The sequence below is a fragment of the Pyrgilauda ruficollis genome, unplaced genomic scaffold (assembly GCF_017590135.1).
Source record: "Pyrgilauda ruficollis isolate IOZ18807 unplaced genomic scaffold, ASM1759013v1 scaffold74, whole genome shotgun sequence".
Classification (NCBI taxonomy): Eukaryota; Metazoa; Chordata; class Aves; order Passeriformes; family Passeridae; genus Pyrgilauda; species Pyrgilauda ruficollis.
Window position 1 is genome coordinate 5,799,641 of NW_024529266.1, and position 22,843 is coordinate 5,822,483.

At 34.6% G+C, this 22,843-nt stretch overlaps 1 protein-coding gene across 1 annotated transcript in view; it reads right to left on the reverse strand.

The window, feature by feature from the left end:
- Window positions 1-22,843, reverse strand: part of PTPRD (protein tyrosine phosphatase receptor type D) — a 281,972-nt gene that overhangs the window by 213,500 nt on the left and 45,629 nt on the right. Inside the window, exons 2-3 of the mRNA XM_041486099.1 lie at window positions 10,027-10,172; window positions 5,964-6,105 (exon numbers count right to left, since the gene is read on the reverse strand). Coding sequence (XP_041342033.1) covers window positions 5,964-6,105; window positions 10,027-10,172 — 288 coding nt within the window. The remainder of the gene's footprint in view (window positions 1-5,963; window positions 6,106-10,026; window positions 10,173-22,843) is intronic.

Below are 22,843 nucleotides of genomic sequence, written 5' to 3' on the forward strand. Positions count from 1 at the left end.
AAGAAAATGTTTCAAATTCGTTTATAACATTACAGACAAATATTTCTAAATCTGTACTATTTCATAAGCCATTCCAAGAAATCTGTATGCTATTGCATTGTCTGGGTTGTATTGGGTTGTATCGGCTACCCCTCCTTTTGTTTCACTATTTCACAAAATCCTATTGTGTGATTTTCAAGCAGTGGTGTTTTGTTTCTTAATCCTCCCTGCATAGCTACCCAGGAGAGGCTTTACAACATAAACTGTAAAGTAGCATTTTCTCAGCAGGAACAACAACATTCCTCTTCAAAAAGAGACTGTAAGGAACATGCTAGCAATGGTCACAAAGTGCTACACATAGCATGACCACTGAAAGTTCAGGAAGTTTTCAGGAATGATACTCCTTTGGCTCCTCAAAAGTCTTATCATGCAGTATATGATTGAGATAAATGTCTTTCAAGTGCATTAAGCTCATGCACAGGTATTTTCTTAGTTCTCTTATTTCTCTTCTTTCTACTTTCAAAAGCCTGTCCTACTAGCAACCACCTGGCATTAATCACCGTGACTATACAGCAGTTTCAGATAAACACTGGTGTACATAATTTATACAGTTCCAGCTGAAACACAGCAAATTTTTCCTACTGTGCAGCTAATATCCAGAATATGTACAGTCCTTCCTCCCATTTGTCTAGAAATGAGAGACACGCCGCTGCACATTTTCCAACACTACAGCCCTGCCACTCCATTTGTCTAATTTCTGTGCCCGCTAAGATAGCTGTCCCAGATGACAGGTTACTTCATAATAGCTCCTTCTTATTGCAGTACTATCAGGTAAAGTGAAAATACAGAAATGAGCTTCTATTATTATTGAATCTTTTGCTAGCAGCAGAAACAAAAGCTGTAATACCTTGGATTTATCACCTCTGATTTGGAATCGTTTTGGGGTCATTTTTGTTTGGTTGGTTGCTTTTGTCTAGATTTGGTGTTGTTTTCTGTTTTAATGTGGAAATGTTGTGCATTTCTGAGAGCCTCATAAAAATCTCTCACAATTGCCTCAATATCTGCGGGTATCAATGGACAGGGAAACACTATACAATAAGTATTTACGTTGTTTTTTTGGTTTTTTTTAAATTTCATTTTACGCAGCAGTCAATGTTTGACATTGAATTCAACAGTTTCTAATAACATAAAAAGGAATAACCACCCTAGGCCCTTCCCACAGAAATTTTACTTCTTTCAGGCTTATATACTGCCTGTGGTACACCAAGGCATATCAGTATTTTTGTAATGCAGAATATTAATGTAATCAACAAGAGTAAGAGAAAACGGTGGGTCAAACCAAACAAACTGCCTTCTGCATAAATGCCCTGTTGCAGTCTCTCTCTTTACTTTCTAAACAACAAGAAAAACAGAGAAAACAGGAGCAACATTAGAAGATACATATTGTGCTCTGCATTTTTACTTAAAACCTGCACACTTCTGTGCTTTACTCATATGTGTAGCAGTTGAAGCCGAGCCTTATTCATGCCCTCACGGTCTTGACAAGACTTTATAAAGAAAAAACAATACAAAAATTTTTAAAAATGAAAACCGGGATTCCTGAAAATTAAATGAATAGAATTTCTGCTGGTTTCTTTACTAGAAGAAAGCGCGTGTTTCCTTCTTCTTGAACAATTTATAGACTTATATATGACACTAGAACTCTTGTTCTACAACTAGGGAAAATGTTTGATATCCACCATTCGTAAGACCTAAAAACAGTTTTAGGTGGCTTTAAAGTGAAATGAATGGACAGCAAAAGGAAAGCTATTTCATCTCTGAAGTCTGTGGAGTATAGGAAGATCCTACACCTTGTTGCTTTTTATTGCTTGTACATGGATCACAATATAGGTAGTGTTGAAAGGCATCACAGTGGGCTCATCTGGTCTAACCTCCTTGCTCAAACATGGTCAGCTGAGAGCACATTGCACAGGATTGCATCCAGACAGTTCCTGAATATCCCCAGTGAGGGACAGTCCACAACCTCTCTGGGTAATCTGCTGCAGTGCACAGTTACCTCCACACTGAAGCAGTTCTTAATATTCAGATGGACCTTCCTGCGCATCAGTTTTTCTTCCTGTTGCCTCTTGTCCTTTTGCTTGGCATAACTGAGAAGAGCCCAGTCCATCTTCTTTGCACTTTCCTTTCACTTACTTATAGATATTGATAAGATCCTCTCTCAGCTGTCTCTTCTCCAGGTTAACTATGACCATTTCCCTAAGTCTTTCCTCACAAAAGAGATGCTCAAGTCCCCTCATCATCTTTTTAGACCTTTTCTGGATTTGCTCCAGGAGCTCCATGTCTCTCTTTTACTAAGGAGTCCAGAAGTGGACACAGAACTCCCGATGTGGCCTCACTAGGGCTGAGTAGAGGGGGAAGATCATCTCCCTCAACCTGCTGGCCATGGTCCTTCTAATGCCCCCCAGGACAGCATGGTCATTCTTGGATAGAAAGGCATGTGTATTAAGCACCAATAAATTGAAGAATCAAAGCACTGTTCCACTCTTATGGTTCTCAGCACAAACACCCAATCTCCCTTTAGTTTGAAAGATTTATAATGGAATATAAAATGTCAACTTTCAGACTTCTCTTTTCAAGTCTTGTTTCCCTTCAAATTCAACGTTTTCATATGGGTGAATCTGCCATGGAAAGCAGTCAACTTCTTTACATACAGAAAATCAAGAGCAGTTTCCAGTTATCTCAGACATTCATTCTTGGTCCAGACTCTCACAATATTCAGCCTAACAAGTGCAAGTTTAGCCTGGAATGTTTCCTGATTTACTCTAGTAACAGAAAAAAAAAATCCAGTATTTTGTCTCTGGTAAGGCCTTGAAATGTTATCAACCGTAGATGCCTTTTGTGTCTTTCTTCCCTCTCATACCGTATATTTTTAACACCTAGAAGCTAAAAATTTATTTATATTTGTAGTACTTTGAAACTCAAATAACTAAGAATTGGTCATAGTACAGGAACCTAACAAAACATAGTAGCATCTGTAATGCATAGAACTAGTTACTCCACACAGCCATAAAGAAAAACTGACAAATTTAGCTGTAAAGACACAAACATATCAGAAAAAATGTTGCTGTTCCATGCTGCAGAAATTGTTTGTAGCAATCAAGCTGGGATTTGTGAAAGAAACAATCACACAAAATGAAGTAGACACTTCCGCTCCTGGAATTACCCTGATTTCACTGACATTCCGTATTAGGGTTGCAATACTTGTAGGCCGAATTGTGAGTGAAATCTGACTTCCACCTCTGGGTGACATCTCGCAAAAGGCACAAATGACAGGCTGGGTCAGTGACAGAACCATTGCAGAACAATTAAAAGAACATATGAAAGTTATGTAGGCATTTTCTGCCTATATAACCTAAGTAATCCAGAGTCACGTACATACCACAGGGATGAGTAAAGCATAAGCAACCACAGCTCCAACTCACTCTACTCTGTCTTGTATTTCATTAAATCTAGTTAATTCCTGTTGACATCTATAGTATATTTATTCCTACAGCAGCTATGTGAGGCAGAGGTACTCTTTCCCAAAAAGGCACCATCAATGGAGTGTTTTTCCAAAACAACAGCTTTCTACTGTTGCAGACTGTACAAGGTTAAGATTTGTGTAAGTTTGCAAAGTAGAGGCTTTGCAATAATAGAATTATCTTCCAGGCTAATGCCCTTAGCACTGAATTATGCCATGTCTTGGGAAGTAATACAGCAAACCATTGTATTTTTAGCAATTCAAATTTTAACCCCATCAAAACTTCTTAATAATGCCCTTTTTCTCTGCAGGCTCCTTGCTTTCTATGACGTTACCCCTTTATCTAAATCCACAGTCATAGTATGTTCATGAGCTCTCGTATGTTCCCAGTTTCAGATTAAATCCATAAATCTACTCCTGGGGCAAATATATTTCTGTAGTTGCAAAAGCCATATGTATTATGGTTGGATAAAATTCTCAATCTTTATATTTCAGTGGTTTTAATTAAAAAAATTAATTAAAATTGAAATTTATTTTAATTTTAATTTCATAACCAATAAGATTTTTTCATTAGTCATTTGCATATGCATATCATTATGTACTGCTTTTAAAATGGATGCAATACTAGTGTTGTCAGAAGTAGGTACTGAGCCACTATTATTGCTTACTATCAAGCAAAAAATAGGCAGCAAAGCTACATGTGTTACAAAAAAAATGATTAATAATCAATAGGACTCATAAAGAAACAGACCACATTGTACAGTCAGTCAGTTTTGACGCCCAGACCCCTCTTATCTTTTGCCACTGCTGTGGTTCTTGGTAGAGAGATATGAGGGCTGTTGCTTCTCTACAGAATCAAAAATGAGAACTTTTGTTTAGAGCACTCACTTTCAAAACACATGCATGCACATTTCATGACCAGTAGTTTTGTAAATACATTACAAGAAACTATGAAGGCAAAGAATATTATTTCGACCTGAGTTTTCATACTGCTTTTTGCTTTCCCTTGTTCCTCCACCCAATCTCCCTTTAGTCTGAAAGATTTATAATGGAATATAAAATGTCATTTTATGTTCATTTTCAACAATGTGGAAATTGTACCTAAAAAGTCCTCCTATCAGTTAATATCAGTTAATATCTCCTATCAGCAGAACCTTATCTAAGGGAGTTGAGAACAGGTCCATGGTGCTGTTAAAACATCATTCTATCAATCTTCCTGTTTTCATTGGCTTGACATGGAAGAATTTTTAAAAGATAATATAAGGAACAATCATGGCATTAGAGATAAGAATTTTAAATACTGAAAAGGTTTGCTTACATCAGACTTCCTCTAAGGAAAAAAAAAAAAAAAGAAAAAAGTCCTTAGGGTTAATTTTTGATATATATGCACAGGGTGTTGTTAGCTGTCTCAAACATTAATGTCTGAACAGTCTGTAATGATTAAAATAGCTAATAAAATTACAGATTTTTTTTTTTTCTACTAAAAATTAAACTTTGGAGAATAACATAACAAAAAGAAATCTTCCTGTCACCCTACAGTGCTTGGGATAGAGGATCAAGAAAAAAACCATATTATAATTACACATTCCACAAATTTTCCTCTAAATTCTGTAAAGCTGTTTAATCATCTTCAATTCCTATAAATAGGCACCTAGTAATTTTGCAAACCTTGTAATGTCATTTAATATCAAAAATACAAGACAATAATTTTCAGTCATAAAGCCACCCCTGCAAACTGAAGAGTGTGATATTTCACGAAGCGTCTCCAAATCCAGTGTCTATTCATTTCCAGATGACAAAACAAAATGTTCACATCGTTTGACTACCAGTATTTTCTCCCCTGAGTATTATCTAGACAGTAGGCTTGGCAGTACATTAATATCCTCACCCCTTATGGAGTTGAAAAAATTGAATACTGTTTTCAAAAACTTCTTATTGAAGTACTACAGTTCAGGTGACATACATCTGAAGTGGAAGAAGCTTTCTTCTCTTTTATGATTGCCTCTTGTGGGAGAAATTTTGCAGAAGCTTAACCTCATCTAAAAACTGTTCATGCAACTTTTCAAGGTCACTGTTAATTGAGCAAATTTCTGTGTAAATGCTGATTGAACAAAGCTAAGGCACCCAGGGCAGCGCTAAAATGTGAATCAAAGGCATTCATAAAGTGGTTGGCTTGAGTAGTAATTGATAACCCATTGTGTGTGGCACTCCTCTTTCGCTTATTCTTTTCTTTAGTCTAATCTGTCATATCATACATACTCACATTACCATTTTATGGTCAAAATTCACGAACACAGCAGTCGAGTATTTTTTTAAAAAGTTTATAATGAACAGCATTGGTACTATAGTGAGGTGCATCTGTAAAGAACTATATTTACCTCTGCCAGAGAGGATCCCCTGCTTTACAACAATGTAGTACTTTAAGCTCTATGAAGTGAACTGGTTATGTTTAGAAAGAACTTACCACGTAAAACAGTGAGTCTCGTGGACACACTTATTTCGCCAACACTGTTGGAAGCCACACATTCATAAATAGCTTCATCTCGGGGTGTGCGCAGTGGCTGTATTCTGAGAACTGATCCAGATCCATCATCAAACTCTATTACCTATAAAAGGAGACAAAAGCTGTCACAGATGTTGTTACAAATACCTATTCCTCAGCTAATCTGTTCATGAACAGTGGCCTGTTGGTACTGAAGTCACCAAACACAGATTCATTTCTCAAATTTATGTACCAGGACAAATTCCAGTCATATGAGAAAATGTTTAATGGCAACATGCACTGCTGTTCAGTGGCCACTGAACACTAAAGTGGCCACTTTAATATAGCTTCAAGAATACTGGACAAAAAAACTAACAAATAAACAGACAAACAAAAAAAAAAACCAAAAAAAAAAAAAACCAAAAAAAAAAACCAAAAAAAACCAAAATGCCGACAAACAAGGGGTCTAAGAAAAAAAGTCTGTAACTTATTGCTCTCTTATTCTGAAGTTCACCACCAATACCTCTCAATTCTCATAACTAATGTACTTTACCTTCAAATGACAGTTACATTCATTTTAATTGCTGCCACCTATATTCCCTCTCTACTCACATAGTGCAGCTCACTCACTCATTTGGCTCCAAATAACTGTCTGCAATTTCTCAACCAAACAGGATGACTCAGTTTAGCTTTGTACTTAACCCACAAAATAAATAAATTTATCCAACAAAACGATCATTTAGGAGGCTAAATAATATAGCAAAACTTCTAAGATTTAGTTTTAAAATTGCAATAGCCACACAAGAAGTAACAACATTTATATGAGAAAATTCACTGAACACATCTTAATTCCTTCTTGATCTGAAGTCAGAATCACATCAAATATTGCTGAGTACTGCAACGTCCTGTAGGTCCTGGAAAAACCTTCTTAATACTTATGTAATAGCAGTAATCTCTTTAATCTACTTTTTTAAAAAGAAATTTAAAAAAATCACTGAGAGGTATCAGTACTACCATCAGATAAACGGTACTTTTAAACAAAGAACAGTCACAATTTTTTTATTTGTTTTTCTCTACAAAATAATTAGTATCTGTCCATAACCTATATATACATGCACAAAGTGATTTACAGATATGTCTATTTGCACATCTGTTTGTGTCCTTCTGTCTCATTTTCACACAAGCAACCTACGAGATCACTGTACATGTGGACAAAAGAGAGGTATAAAGTTCGGGGTTAGAAATGATGGTAAATATGCCCTGCATCTCACTATTTTCATTGCAGGAATTTCTCAGTTTCTACTTAGTGTTGGGAGAGGTGAATGTACGATAAAAAACCTGGGGTTTTTTTATTCTGAATTTGTTTGATTACGCACAGGATATATTTTTCTTGTTCTTCCATTAAAGCCATCTTAAACCAATCTAGATAAAATAAAACATCCACCTGATGTTAGCACAATTAAAGGAATATCTAGAATTCTCAATAAATTGACATTTATAAGGGAGAAAAAATTTTCCAAGTTTTTAAGCAGTCAGACTAACAATTTATAGATAAAAAATGCAAGCACAGGATCCAAATCCTCACAGACATACTTAAAAAAGAGTAATTGTTATTGTTTAAACCTGAATGCTGAATAAATGATCTGGACAGACACTGGAAACAATTGCAGCAGATTGGATTGGGATTAAGATTGCAGAGATTAAGTTTCAAGTCTAGTGTCACAAAAATATGTATCATAAAAGGGATTTATTTTTCATGCGATGAGTTCTCCCCTTTCCTGCACAACACAGCTAGTAAATACCTAACTGTTCCCTATCTACTGAATGAGATTTTATTTTTTTTATGACAGAGATTCTTTTAATAAAAGCATTTTTGCACACAGAATAGAATGATGTTATTTTCAACTTTTATTTTTTTCTCTTTTCTGTTTTTTTTTAAGTTCCTCTGAGAAGGACTTCTCAGCAAATTAAAGCAGATTTCTTTAATTCCTATTAGTTGAATTAATTTGAAGGAAGAGGAGAAAGAAAGGATCCTCATTCAGAGTCTATATCTGCAATATAAATAAAAGCTGAAAGATTAATAGAGAAGACCCTTGAGGTGTTACTGTATATTTTATTTTCAGAAGCAATACCTAGCTTCCACTGCTATTGTCAATAAGTTGGGAGAATTAGCTGGTGAGCAAGAAATTTCAATGACAATAGTCTTCAAATATATAAACAGTCAAGAGAGAGAAAGTAAACTATTTGTTCCCCAATTGCTACATACATCAAGATCCAGCAAGAGTTATGGTTTCACATGGGGCACAAATAATCATGACAAGTTTCATGCAACCCTGTAGGAGACTGCCCAAGTTTATTGAATTACAACAAAGAAACCCCCAGCATCCCTGGGAAAGCATGTGGATAAGATGTAATCCTTTCCACCGGTATTTAATATATGAAGACAGGTGTTCAGGTGGAACATTTTGATGTCTGTCATCATTAAGTAACTCAGAGAAATATACAAAATATTAATGTGAAAGAAACCAAACTAAATATTCTCTTACTGGTTCAGCTGAAAATCTCAAGACATTTCTTATTTCCCAAATGTTTCATATGTATTTTTTGAATATCATTTCTACCGTTGTTCTTTTCTAATTTACAGATTCTACGTCATGAATTAACAGCCTTACTCTGAATAGCAAGAAAAGCTGTTTAAAATAATGATTTGGTATGCACACTTTGTAACTGCTCTGCTCAGTGGACATGTAAAAATTATAATATTATATATTGGCAAGTGCCATCTATCTGTTCAAAATACACTCCATCTTACTTGGTTGTTTGTTCAACAGTCCACTAAAGGCATTTTTAAAACATTTTAAGATGTTTTTTATAGTTACATGCAAATAACTTTTATGAAAATAAAACTACTTTATGTTTGCTTATTTTTCCTTAAAACAGGTACACAGGTCCCTAGAAAGCAATATATTAAGGAAATAAACCATGACATATTGCAGAATAACACACAGTAAACATACACAGGCCATCTTTCTCTGTTTAGAATTCACTTTGAGTGAAAGTTCTGTAAACAGAAGAGGATAAGTTGTGTAAAATTTATGATAAAACTCCTTTGCTAATCCATCTAGCCAATTACAGCTCTGAATATGCTCCACAAAGTGCAAACAGTTTTTGGCACTAGGAGGTAACATTTAAATCAATGATTTTGTTTTTCATGTTGTAGTAAATACATAAGCCAGAAATTATAATGGTTAATGAATGAATTCCAATGTCTTTAGATATTTATTGAACCAAAAATCAAGAAAATAAATTTGGTTTATAGAAGGAATATAGTTCTTCTAAAAGAATCTAACCTGAAAGCCAGGACAAGCAGTCTTCACAAATGCTAATAAAAATTAATATCGAGGATTTTAATATTCAGTTGGTCGTTAATAACTATATGTTAGGTAATTTTCTCCTAAAATGCATGTCACAACCATTTTATACACAAATCGTTAAACTGAACACTTATTTTTAAGCAAACAGAAGTCTCATTTCTAACACTGAAAACATTTAAGAGACAATTGTACACTCTTAGTGCCAGTTTTGATATCTCTTCTAAGAGCTTTCCCCCATTTTCTGAGTTTTTTCCTTCATGTTAAAGGTCAATCCATATTTGACATTAATTACTCTTGCCACTACAAGAGGGAATAATACTTGTGTTCTTATTTCCCCCAGATAATCAGAATCTTTTGAGCAGATTATTTTCACTGTTCCCTGTAACTGAAGGTTGTGGAGTGAAACATCTTCCTCCAAGCCTTTTCCTAATTTACTGTCACGAAAAATATCAAAAGCAAGCAAGTTTTACTGCAGTAGCAGTTTCCTCTTTAATGGTTCTATGCAAAACCAGTTTTCAAAATTAAAAACTTCATTTGAGTATTCCCACCAAATTATCCCTGATAGTCAATTATATTTTGCTAAATCACTGTTAATAAAACACACATAGTGGGATTAAAAACAAAGTTGGAATAAAATGTTTTTCAGAGGAACAGAACAATGGACCTAATACCTCAAATCTCTGATTGCTGACTTTCTTTCCTTTTTTGTTCCAGACAATTTTAGGTCTTGGATCTCCTGTGGCTTGACAGATGAATGAAGCAACTCCTCCTGAAACCCCTGTCTGGTCAACGGGAGTTCTTGTAAACTTTGGTGGTGCTGAAACAAAAAAAGAAATTAACCATATTAATCCAAGCAAAAAACATAGATTTAAGAAAAGTCACATCAAGATTTCAAAATTTAATAAAAAAGGAAATGCTTTGTTTCTCCAGTGATATCATTCACCTGCATGAGAAAGTACTATTTTAAAAAACCTAAAAGGTCAGGAAAGTACTTAAAAATTTTACTAGTGAAATTTGTGTTAAAACTGAAATTTGATGGCATCAGAATAGCAATATCACATATTATATTTTATCACCATTATAAATAAAAAATCCAATTTGACTTCTGTTGCAAAATGAGCTCATTAATCAACTGGAATAATATCACGATTAGCTACTTGATGTTGTGATCACAGGGTGTCATGAAAACAGGAAGCTCACCTTTGAGACATTAAAATCAGTGACATTTAGGAGAAGGCATTTGTAATTTTGCTTGGTGGAGGTAAATTATTATGTATTAAGAGTCCAGGCAAAAAAGATTGCATCAGAAGAAAGATTTATGCTTGGGAACAGTTTTGTCTATAGCTCCTGTTCACTCCCAAATTCTACTATGTCAGAAAGGAGAACTAAAAAACAGATCCAACTATTCCAACTAGAAGAGAGGGAGAGAAATGGAGAAACAGTCTTGAAAGTACGAAATGGCATTTTATTTCATTTTTCTTTTTCCCTTCATTTCTGTTACAACAAATTGAAATTATTATTCCACTTGTGGTGAGACAAAATTTTCAATTTTAGAGCAACACAATACATGACTTCTAAATGTAAGATACCAAAATTCTTAAGATAAAACCTACACAATTCAAATATATTAAAAATTTCCTCTAGATCTTTACATAATTGTTCTTCTTAGCAAAAGAATTGCTAAAGATACAATACCTTCAGATAATGATCGAAATGATATGATGTGAGAACTTAGGGACAATAAGTGGTAAAAACCCCAGGTCTTTGCTATGAAGCCGTTCTCCACAGCAGATGCTTTATACCATCTGTTGCAATTCATTTTTAGTCTCATCTTCATATATCAGCAGTCAGCTCCTTTATGTTTCCTACCTCTTCCTTTTTCTTCACTTTCCTCTCTTAGCTCTGACAGGTATGTACCTGTACTGTACTAGTTTTATTCCTATGCTGCTGCTCTTTAGTTCTATATGTCTAACCCCTTATTCTGCAAATCTGTTCTTTCTATAGGCACCATTTCCTGTCAGAATGTTTATTTGAATTTAAGAAACTCAGCAGACTATTGTCGTGCATGTATGCAACACCGGAAGAAATCCTGAAATAGTTTAAAACGCCAAGATGCCATTTTACAAAATGAAATTAGGGAAAATTTTTATCCTACTCCTAATGTAAGAAAAGGGCATTTAAAAAAAATACAAGCCTCCTGGAAATCTGCATGCTCTTTCTTTAATAGAAATGTCAAAAAATGTGTTAGTTTTTAACATTTTAGAATGATCAAGGGTCCTAGAAGTAGCCATTCTGCAAATTTTCCTGGCAAAAATATACCTGAACCAAAATGCAAGAGCACATCACAGCTAAACAGTGTACTACTACTGCGATGAGAAAATTATGGAAGAACTTCTCTGATGTCAAAAATTGCCAAAACCTTAGCAAATAAAACACACTTTAAGTGAAAAAAAAAAAAAAAAAACAAAACCTAGAGATTCTTTCCCAAGCCACAGGTCTCATGTCTGGACCACAAAAAAGGCAAAAATGTATTCTGATGAAGAGCATCTGGATTTCAACAAAACTGCTCTCTCTGAACCCTTTTTGTTTTAATTCAGCACTGTGATACATAAAGAGACTTGACTGAATCTGATACACTGACATTCTGTGGCACAAGTTGCAATCGTGGGCCACCAAGTGAAAAATGACACGCTGCCATTCTCCTTTATTTTTTTTTTTTTTAACATTCCGTGAATTCACTGCTAGAACTCAAACCACTGAAAGAGAAACACTTCATGAAGAAGTCCAAGAGCACACAGTAACTCTGTATCGTAGCTCATAGGCAGCAAATAGCACACCTAGCAACAAACGGAATTAAAAATCTTCCACCAAACTTAACTGTTCTAAGGTGTACAACCAATTTTCCAGCAATTTCTTACATTAAACTGTCCAAAATCTAGTGAAACACTATAGGACTACAGCTGCTACAACTCCTTACAAAAACTGCATATTAGCTTCTGCAGAGCATTATTACCTACATTGTGGGGTTGCAGAAATACAGCTGAATAATTAACATAGTTCCAGCTACTTGAACAACAGTATTTTTTCCATCCTGTGTGAATTTTTGCTAGACCAACAACTAGTAAAGCTGTTGTTTATTAACCACCTAGCATTAGAGGCATAGCATTAGACACAGAAAACAAGGGCAGTTGTACATAATGATGCAATTTTCAACTTGTGGACATTTTTCAAGGAAAACAAAGTTTTAAGGCTGTACATAAAATCCACTTTCTTGTATGATGTGACTAATACTATCTACATCAATAAAAAAGTTTCACAGGCCAGTATAGAATGGAAGTGGGGTGATCTTTGTTTTTCTCTTAGACCATAACCTAGCCAAAAAAACCCATAAGGTATGTATCTATCCAGTCAAAGCTTCTTTCTACGTAAGTAAGTAATTCCTATAAAAAACATTGCCACTACTCTTCTCCAATATGTAGCATTGGAAGTAAGTCAGTTATTTTTCAAGTATCATATGATATCAGAGAAGATAAATTAATCTTAGAACATAAATACATTTATAAAATTATCTGCCGTGGAGACAGGTAAGTACTATGAAATCCCTCTTTTTATTACTCTATCAAAACGTTCATCTTGTTACACATTAAGCAACTACCATCAGTGTAAGAGTATGTGAAATCATAACCCAGCAGAAGTAAACATGAAAAGTAGTATTTGTTGCTTTATCTTTATAAAGGTTGTTAATTAAGGTTTGACACAAATTATCTCCACAATTAATGTTGTCAGTTTCTTGACATTGATTGTGACCTAGGCTGCTAGGCACTCTGACAGCAAACACAATTAAACTGCACAGACAGTAATGCTTATTAACATGAGGGCAATTTTGATTGAGAACTGACAACTATTTTCGATCTCCCTTAACAACAGTAGTGCATAGTTCAAGAAAAACTCTCCACAACACAGTTCATTAAGCACAGCAACAATCAATATGGAAACCTTCTACTGCAATTAAATCTGCCAAAAAATAAGATGTAATATGTTACCAGCTATGATACCAGAGTCTTTCAGCACTTTTGGAACTCTCCTTGGTAACATCAATAAATGCAGTTAAAATAACAAGAAGTGTAATTAAATAAAATAAGTGAAATTCACTTAAGATCAGCATCTCATATTTCTGCCCCAAATTCTCTTAACAGCATCATAAAAATTGCTGCAGATTATGTTTTAAATACAAGAACAAGCCAAGTTTTGCTTGTTTATATACCAGTACCTACCCAGATATTGATATGAATAGTGAATTTTGACACCTTGTCAAGCTAAAAAGAAAAAAATAATTGGAGTGGGAGATACCCATAACTTGGACTTCTAAAGAGTACCACAAGCCTTGTCATTCAGGAGCTGAGGGCTCCCACCATCTCTTACTCAGTATGCACTTCCTGGGACTCTTGAGAAGCTGAAGTGACAACTATTAAACACTGCAAATTACACTCTTAATATACAACAGAAAATTGAATTTATTGCTAGCTCACCTTAAATACAATGAGCTTGCATTTATTTACTTTAAAGAGTTTAACCCCATAGAAATTAGACTGCTGCTTCAATGAACAGTCAAGCTGTCCCCTCAGCGGCCACAACAGCTTCTGAAATGAGAGATGGTTTACCACTATCCAGATAGAAGTGGAGTTTTTTTGGACATTATGGCTCCATAAAATATATATTTTTAAGTGACACTAAAATAACTCATTTTGATTGGTACATTTGAATATCTTTGCATGAGCATAAGGCATTTCTTTCTTCCCTTCTGTGCCTCTACAGTGACTTTCTAAAGTTTAAGTAGAATTCTGAAAGAGTGAATAGAATTAATTAATTCACATTTAATCATGTTATAGAAAAATCCATTTTAAAGTTGCTGCTCTGTTCTCTGTGCTTTAAGGATATGTAATACTTTTTGTCTGCACTCAAATAAAATATCTCACAAAATACTTTTGAAATTCCTATTTCAGCCCCCTTTTTTCCACAGCTACTGAAAACTATTATTGTGTAGAGACATTTTTATGGACATACTTCTCTATGAAGAGGTGAATACATGGATAAGACTTCACCTTCTTTAAAGTGAGAGCTAATAGGATGCCTGCAGTCCAACCACAACTAGCTCAGCATGTGAACTTACTATGGACTGATATGTAGAGGACACAGACCCTAATACATTTGTTTCTAGATTATGTGTTTGAGGTGTATGACAGTTTCTCGTATAAAATAATTCAATTTAGGACTAAACTTCATCAGATGCCTGAAATATGAAAAAGTGTACTAGGTCAGAATAAAAAAAAAAAAAATCATACCATACTTTATCCTTTGTAGGCATACATAGCAAACGTAAATAAAGGCATAAGAGAAAATTTAAAATGCAGAGACACTTACTTCAAATGTCTCATTTGCTTATAAATCCACACATATTTGAGGAGACTCCTTAAAAATTACAGTAACTTTTTCAGTTATAAAGACTCATTTTGTACCAATAAAAGTTGGAAGATGGCAATCACAACTGTTCCCATAAAATGTTTTCAGCACAGACTCAGAAATGTAGGTTGACAGCAGTGTAAACAGTGTGGTCTGGCACACATACAATCACAACAATAATTTGCACTTAGCATAGCCTTACTGGTCTAGCAGCATAAAGTTTCATGGGGTATGCAAATGGACACACTCCGAGTAAAAAACTCTGTAGTGATTCTTCCCATGTCAAATTACACACTCAGAAATTTATGACATAGTAAAAATCCAAATAAACAAAATTTAAAAAACAACCACAAAAAAACCCCAAAAACCCAGCCAAGAAAATAAAATCCCACAAACCAAACCAAAGCAAACCAACACCTTCATCCACCCCATTTCCCATTTTGCAACTGTCACTGCATTCCACAGACTTAGGAGACAATGCTATATATTCTAAATAAAAAGGCCATAGACTGATTCATATTTAATGATGGAGAAGGTGGTGAAGACTCCTGTCCAGGTAAAAATGAACAAATAGGCAAATGTTGCACATAATCACAGTCTGATACTGTATTGATGCATTACAAATTACATGATTTGTTATTATTTTCACAATTCCTTCAGTAGTTAATACATTAAAATAATGTTTTATATATACACAGTACTTAATAGAAAATTAATAGCAATTTCAAAACACCCTTATATACAGCATTAGCAGCTAATTTACTCATTAGTAATGATTTGTGACATCAGACTGATCATTTTGAAACTAATTGTTTCACCTTAATTCTAACATGAACTTACAGAGGACCTGCACACTGGCTATGTGAGAAAAGCTAATTAGTTTTTATTTCTATAAGGACAAGAAATAATTTGTATTAATGAAATCTATATAAAGAAACTCCTAAGTTAACAAGTAGTATGCTCCTAAAAGCTCTTTTTCACAGTTTCTTGTTGTGAATGTCTTAAAACTGCCCCTGCCTTAATATCCTTCAGCAAGAGGAATACACACATCACAGTCTTCAGATGTCATCATACTCTGAGCAGTGGAATGGTTTTATTATCCTGTGATAAATGAAAATTATTGTTTTGTATCTTTCAACTTTTAAATGCATTTCAGCCATGCCAATGAAGTCCCACTGAAAATCTTGATCCATTTGGCACCCAGAAACTACTCCTAGGTACAAACAAGCATTTCCCAAAAGTTTGGGTAAAGGAAATAATTAAGCAATTTTACTTTATAGCCATCACAGCATCCTCTTAAAAATTCAGGCCCTACAATAGTCATAAAATCTTGATAATTTAATTGAAACACTCATCACTCCACCTCCTTTCTGTAATATGTATTCTTCAAAAAGCAAAAGCACTCAGAACAAAGGACTGGTCTTTGAGAGAGGTTTCTGGTTATGGTTATAGTTTGGGGCTATTTTTCCAATTTAGCAGTAATCTCCAGTTCCCAATCTTCAATCTGCCAGAGCATACCCACACTACTGATTAAGGAAGTAGCTCAAAAAAATAAATATATCACTTGCTGATGTCTCAAGGAAAATATGAAAAGTCAACCCTATCTTTTATATTTTCAAATTTCCTGCAATGGAGTGTCAGTGTAGTAGGCTGACCATTAGGTTCATTCCTCCCTGAAATATGAAATCAAATTGCAGACTTACGGGTAGTGTCTCACAAGTAGGATAGGTAGGTTACATTTTCCAAAAGGTCTAATGTTAAAATAGCACACATTTAATGTGTACCTCTAAGCTCTGCAAACCTTGTTACCAGCTCATTTCATTGTGGATTATGTATGCTTTTTTAGAGACAGACATTATCTGAGCCCTAGGGACATGGGAGGTATATGAACTAACACAGACAGCAGCAGACATTTATTTGCCAACTAATATCATTCACACACACACATGTTCATTTTTAGCTTATAATAACAGAGAATGAAAAAGGCTTTCACAAATACAAAAAACCTATGTGAAAAACCTGCGAAAAAAAAGCCTTTTACTAATAGTAGAGACCAATACATTCATGTTTTGAAGTAGAAAGAAGCTGAAGAAGTATACACTGCTGTTCTGTTTCTATTTAAACTGTTGCAGGCAACCGAATAACAATTTAAGCTGGTTTTGTGACAAATTTTTGGCACATTTAGCGTAAAACTTGGGCCAACCATTAACTACTGCCTTATCAGAGCAACACTGTGCTAAGCCTAACAGGAAGCCAGGGCTTATAGGCTATAACAGTCAGTCTCATAGATGATTAGACTAAAGGAGAAACCTCCCAAAGCCAGGCCTACTCCCACACCCATGCCCTCTTGCATTGCAATTCCTCAAATTGGGTGCACAGCCTTAGCTGTCAGTGCTACATATGTATTAGCTTAAATACAAAAGTTAGCTTTTCTTCAAATACCGCTACAGAAAACGAAAGTGGTATACATTTGCTTCTAAATCTTCCCTTACTTGCTCCATGGTCTATTCGGTTCTTTCCACACAAAAATCCTGGTTTACACTAGAGTTCAAGAAAAGAGCACCAGGATGTTTGGTTCTAGTATTTGACTAACCTGAGCACTGAAAGATGCAGACATGTGACTAAATAACACTCACCATCCAGTAAATGCATAGAGGGGCAAGAATTCTCCCTTTTTTTCCCCCATGCCTATAGGAATTCCAGCACTATCAACCCACTGTTCATGATATTAACTGAACTGCAGATATGCCTTTAAGTCATAAACCAGCATATGTTCAAGTGCACATTGCAAAACAAAACAGTATAAGCTTGTGTATATACACAGTATTTATCACAAAAATATATGTAAAAGCTAGGTGGAACTTAATTTACTCAGTTAGAAAGAGGACCTTGCTAGTAAATCCAGTACTAAGCCTTCTTTCAGCAGCAAATAAAAACCATGAAGTCTCTTGAATCTAAAAGGTTAGTGACGTGCACCATTTTATCCCCCAGGAATATTACATAACCTTGTCATATTCACTAATTTAACAAAAGGAAATTCTGCTTCAAAGCTCTCTACTGCTCCTTTTTCAAATTTTAATGTCTGCAGACTGCATATGAATTATTTGGTAACTGAGAGCTGACACTCCTTTTCAATGTGTAAAGTAAAAGCAGTAAATTTTAAAATGCCAGGCAAGCTGATCTCTTTCCAGAAGAGCTTTACTCCAAGAGAAAAGTAGGAATAAATGAGACACTACAAGTTTCAATTAGGGACTTGGAATATCTGGGTTATGACTAGAGAGATGACCTTTAGAAGTGTTTCAGTCTTACTAAAACCCTCAAAATACAGGTACCAAAATGAGGAAGCATACAGTGCGCAAAATTGGGGCACTGTAACAATTAAGTGAAACTTCCACTCATATTTTATTCATCTAAAAACAACAAAATGCATATCTTGCCATTTATGCTGATTACTGACTGCGAAAGCAAAATCAACTAGTAATAGTACTGACTCTACATACTAATATGATTCAATGTTAATGCCTGACAACGCATCCACATAAGCAAATTCTCATAATTCCTATTCAAGCAGAAGAATGCTTGTGTCTAATAAAATCTCACAGCCCATATGAACATATGCAATATGGGGAATTAAGGGGTTCAAGATGACTTTCTACTTGCAGAACAGCATTGGAAGATGACATGACTTGACATAAGCACAATTTATTGAGCAAAACTGTTAAAAAAAAGGTAGTATTAAGGCTACTATAAGGTAATAATAATTAAAAAACCTAGCTAGGAGAGACTCAAATCTCTTTCCTTCTTGCCAAGTTAAGCCTGCTTCATCCCAAAACTTGATCAGCACCTCCTTCTGTTAATTATAAACCAACATTTACCATTTACCTACAAAGATCTGTTATATGCAACCTAAATTAGATGTCCAGCCAAGTAGACAGAATACATACTCCTCTTACCAGCAAGCTCTGTGAGCTGTGCAAGGCAGCCCACCTTCAGCTGTAGTGTAAGACAGGTTAGAATGGCCCATAGGATGATGCACTGCTAATACATAAGCAGACATTCATAAACTAGGTCAGAAAACTGTTTATAGATACTAAAAAAGATTCAGTGACTAAAGGCCCCAGTGGATTGTCCCAGTTCCTTGCCTACAAGTCACTTACGATACATCAGTGTGGTTAGCACAGCACAAGCAGCCTGCTCTGGGATACGGCTATGTAGACATAAAAACACTGATTAGAATGTATTTACACTGGCAGTATTTTTGATACAGTGTATTTTCTGAGTCCTTCTATGTATAGGTCCTGTTGCAAATAACAACCACATTTTTTTGTCATTAAGGACAATGCACTGCAAAAATGCAAGAAATACTAGTTGTAAAGCGCTCAAGGCTCATCTGCTCCATGAGCCTCTATAGGGGGCTAAATTTGTTCTAGATTGTCTCTAGTAAAGTTAGGCCAGTATAGATCTGAAGCATAGTAAAGCATGTAAGAATATGAGAACTGAAACCTCATACAAAGATATGCACAACAGAAGTGTTGCCAGATCACAGATTTGATTAAAAAGAAGAAACATAACCAAAAGAAACATATCACCACATAAAGGTAAACTTCTAATCACTAGAAGTTCATTTCTGTTTTAATTCTGACATGTAATAGCACTTCATACAATAACATCTATTCTGCCACCTATTACCTAAAATCACTGAAAATACAATGATTTGATATCCTGTATATCAGTGTAGTGTTGTACTTGCTTTACAAGAAATCTTCCATGGTTAGTCAGGTTACTTCTGTAATTTTTAATATAATTTTCAGTGGTTAGAGACACATCTAAGATAAACCCGTAGTTTATCTGTGCCTAGCTTACATCTATCTCATCTATTTCTCAAAAATGTATCTTCCATTTTTCTGTCTTTAACATAAGTTTATTCTCTTTTAAAAAGAGATACCACAAAATCATAACGCTACCTATAACTGACACTCAGTCAAGAACATACTATTAAAACAATGGCATAAGACTTTGTAGGACACAATAAAACCCTTTTTCTTAAAATAAATAAGGAAAAAAAATTACATTTGACCTGGCACAGAGGTCAAATTTCACTCTGAAATCTGTCACAATGGGAAAGCATGATTCATGCCCATCTTTATAAGAAAAATAGAAATTACTAAAATATTACTACCAACAAGGATTTTATTCTTTGTTTTCTTGCAAAGGTAGATAGGTCTTTACAACTACTATAAAAATTATTTTTAAAAAATAGTGCCAGTCCTAGTCATGCTTTCCTTTTAAGTTCATATCTAAGTAATATGAAGAAAACAAATCCACTGAAGTTTAGTCTCAAGAGACAGAACTGGAAGCCAGAAGCACTGAAAGTGGCAGCTGGCTCCTGGACAGAAGGGAGGGCTGACAGCCAAAACTTTGTAATTCTAATCCCATCTCTGTTAATTGCTTGCTGTTTAGCTTCAGGCAAATTACTTAACCTCCGTGTCTCAATTTACTTAATTCCAGGATTATGCTACTTAGATTATGTCGGAAAACACAGGGAGGAGTATTACAGTTGTTACTGCCACTGTATTTACAAAATTTGTGCAGGGATTTGCGCTCATGCATTGAATGAAATGTTCCAGTTTAAGTCCTACCTACTTACAATATGGGTGACACTTCTATCAGGGCAAAGAAGACAAAAATGAAAAAACAAACCACACTCAAATCTAAATTTGAAGTGTCAGTAGAAATTGGTACCTATTTGAAAAACTTATTAGTCTTGGAAAACTGCAGTCCCCTGCATATCAGTATTGCAAATTGTTGGTTTAATTAGCACCCTTTTCTCTAAGGAAATGAGCTCACATTGCAGTGTACTGAGTAAAAACTGCTTATTTTGACATTAAGAAGTATGTACTCAAAGGAGTACTAAGAGGCATGTACTTCTATAAATGATAATAAATTATTTCTGCAAAATGTATCATTCTGCATCATAATTAAAATTCAGTGGTATGTGATTAATATTGTGTGTGTCCATTTAAATATTAGAATTGAACGCTTTAATTAAGAAACCATGTTAATTTTAACAATGACTTAAAATATTCATCTAGATAACAGTAAATATGTATATATATGTTTAGATCTAATATGCAAGTTCAGAAATTACAGATTTAAGGAAATTGTATTTTCCACATCAAGCTTCAGCAACCTCTTGAAAGTATACTTGAAAATGGCTGACTGTTTGTTCATCAGAAGAATTGAGAACCTTGGTTGCTGTCAATGGATTCAAATTTCTGCATGTCTTTATTTCAATGGCCTATTCAAAATGTAGAAAAATATCAAGTGATCAATCATTGCACTCCATCATCAGAGCTACTATCTTATAGAAAGATTACAAAAGGTAGAAGATAATCTGCATTGTTTAAAAATTATTTTTTCTCTGATTTTTTTCCTTCTGAATACAAAAAGACAGCCACAAATTAACTCCTCACAACAAAACTGGAAGTACTGACAAAAATTCTTATGAGGTTAGATTACTAAAGTTGGGGATGCAACAAATACAGCAGGGCACCAAACAGAACACAAAATACCTGGTCTCAAACATCCAAATAAAAACTAAATTGGGCTGTGGAAAGACAGAAATAAGAAACAAGACAAAAAAAAAAAAAAAGCTCACTTCCGTAAAAAAAAAAAAAAAAAAAAAAAAAAAAAAAAAAAAAAAAAAAAACTAAAGAGAAGGAGAAATTAAGTCAAACAGGACAGAAGGATAACCTAATTCAAGATGAATATCAGGTCTACTGAAGTAAAAATTTAAGTAAAAGTAAGATCTTTACATATTACCATAATACCAATCACTCACATCTCTGTAAAAAATTAAGAATGTTTGAAAACTTCAATTTCAGTGTATATAAAAGTTGCTTGCTCTCAAGGGCTGTCTAGAAAGTTGTAATTTAATCTTTATGTTCTTTAACATGCAATGCCTCTCATAAAATAATAGTAAAACCCCTTGAATGAATTACTGTATTGTTCATAAATCACAAGAATCAATTACTACATGTATTGTTCCTTCACTGAATGCCTTTAGAAAAGCAGCTTCTGGTTCTTCAATAATTTGGCATCTTACTGCGTCACAAGCTGGCACACACAACTGGAAAAAATTCTAATTAGAGTTAGCAATAAATGTTGAGAAGTTAGACTTTTATGCTTGCTCTTGTAAAACGAATCCTCTTTTAAAAGTAGACAGCTTTCAAAAAACTCCATAAAAAAAACCTTGGAAGGTTTTGGTTTCATTACCCTTAACTTATCGCTGCAACAGTAACAACATAATGTAACACAATATATGGTACCAAAACAAAAGGAAGGCGGGGAAAAGAATTAATATAACATTATTATTGACAGACCTGAAAATCAGCTCACTGAAGTACCAGATACATATTTTATGTGTTTGCCCTTAATCCCAGCAACACTTTTACTGATTAATAGATATGAATAGATATGAAGTTTGTGTGCTTTCTTCCTCCTCAATAGACAGCCGTATAGTAAGTTGATACGAACATGTTAACTTTAGTATCTGCCTGTAGCATAACAACACTGTATATAAAAGTATTTTGTTGTGATTATTTAATTAGTTGCACATGGGTATACAGCAACATATCTGGGTAGAGTAAAAAGACATAGAGTTTTCACTCTTCCTAATGCAGGAGCTTCCATTGGTCAAGGAATTCCAATCTGTGACATTCCACCTGGTATCAGAAACTACAAACATAATGATCTAAGCCTGTTTATTTTTAAGGTTCTTACTTAGTGGATGTAGTAGCTTCTCTGAAGTTGTTTCCTGTTGCTAGGACAGAAGTAGTAGGATGTTTCCAAGTGTTCCTTCCTAAAGACAAAAAAGCTATTTGCCCGGATATGGAGATATCAAGAATGAGGAATTTAATGTAGTGTATACAAGACCAGGTTATCAGGGAATTATTCTATGTTGTAAATATAAATTCAGAAGAAAGAAATACAGGAAAAAATCTTGAGGTAGCTTAATTTAAAGAAGAC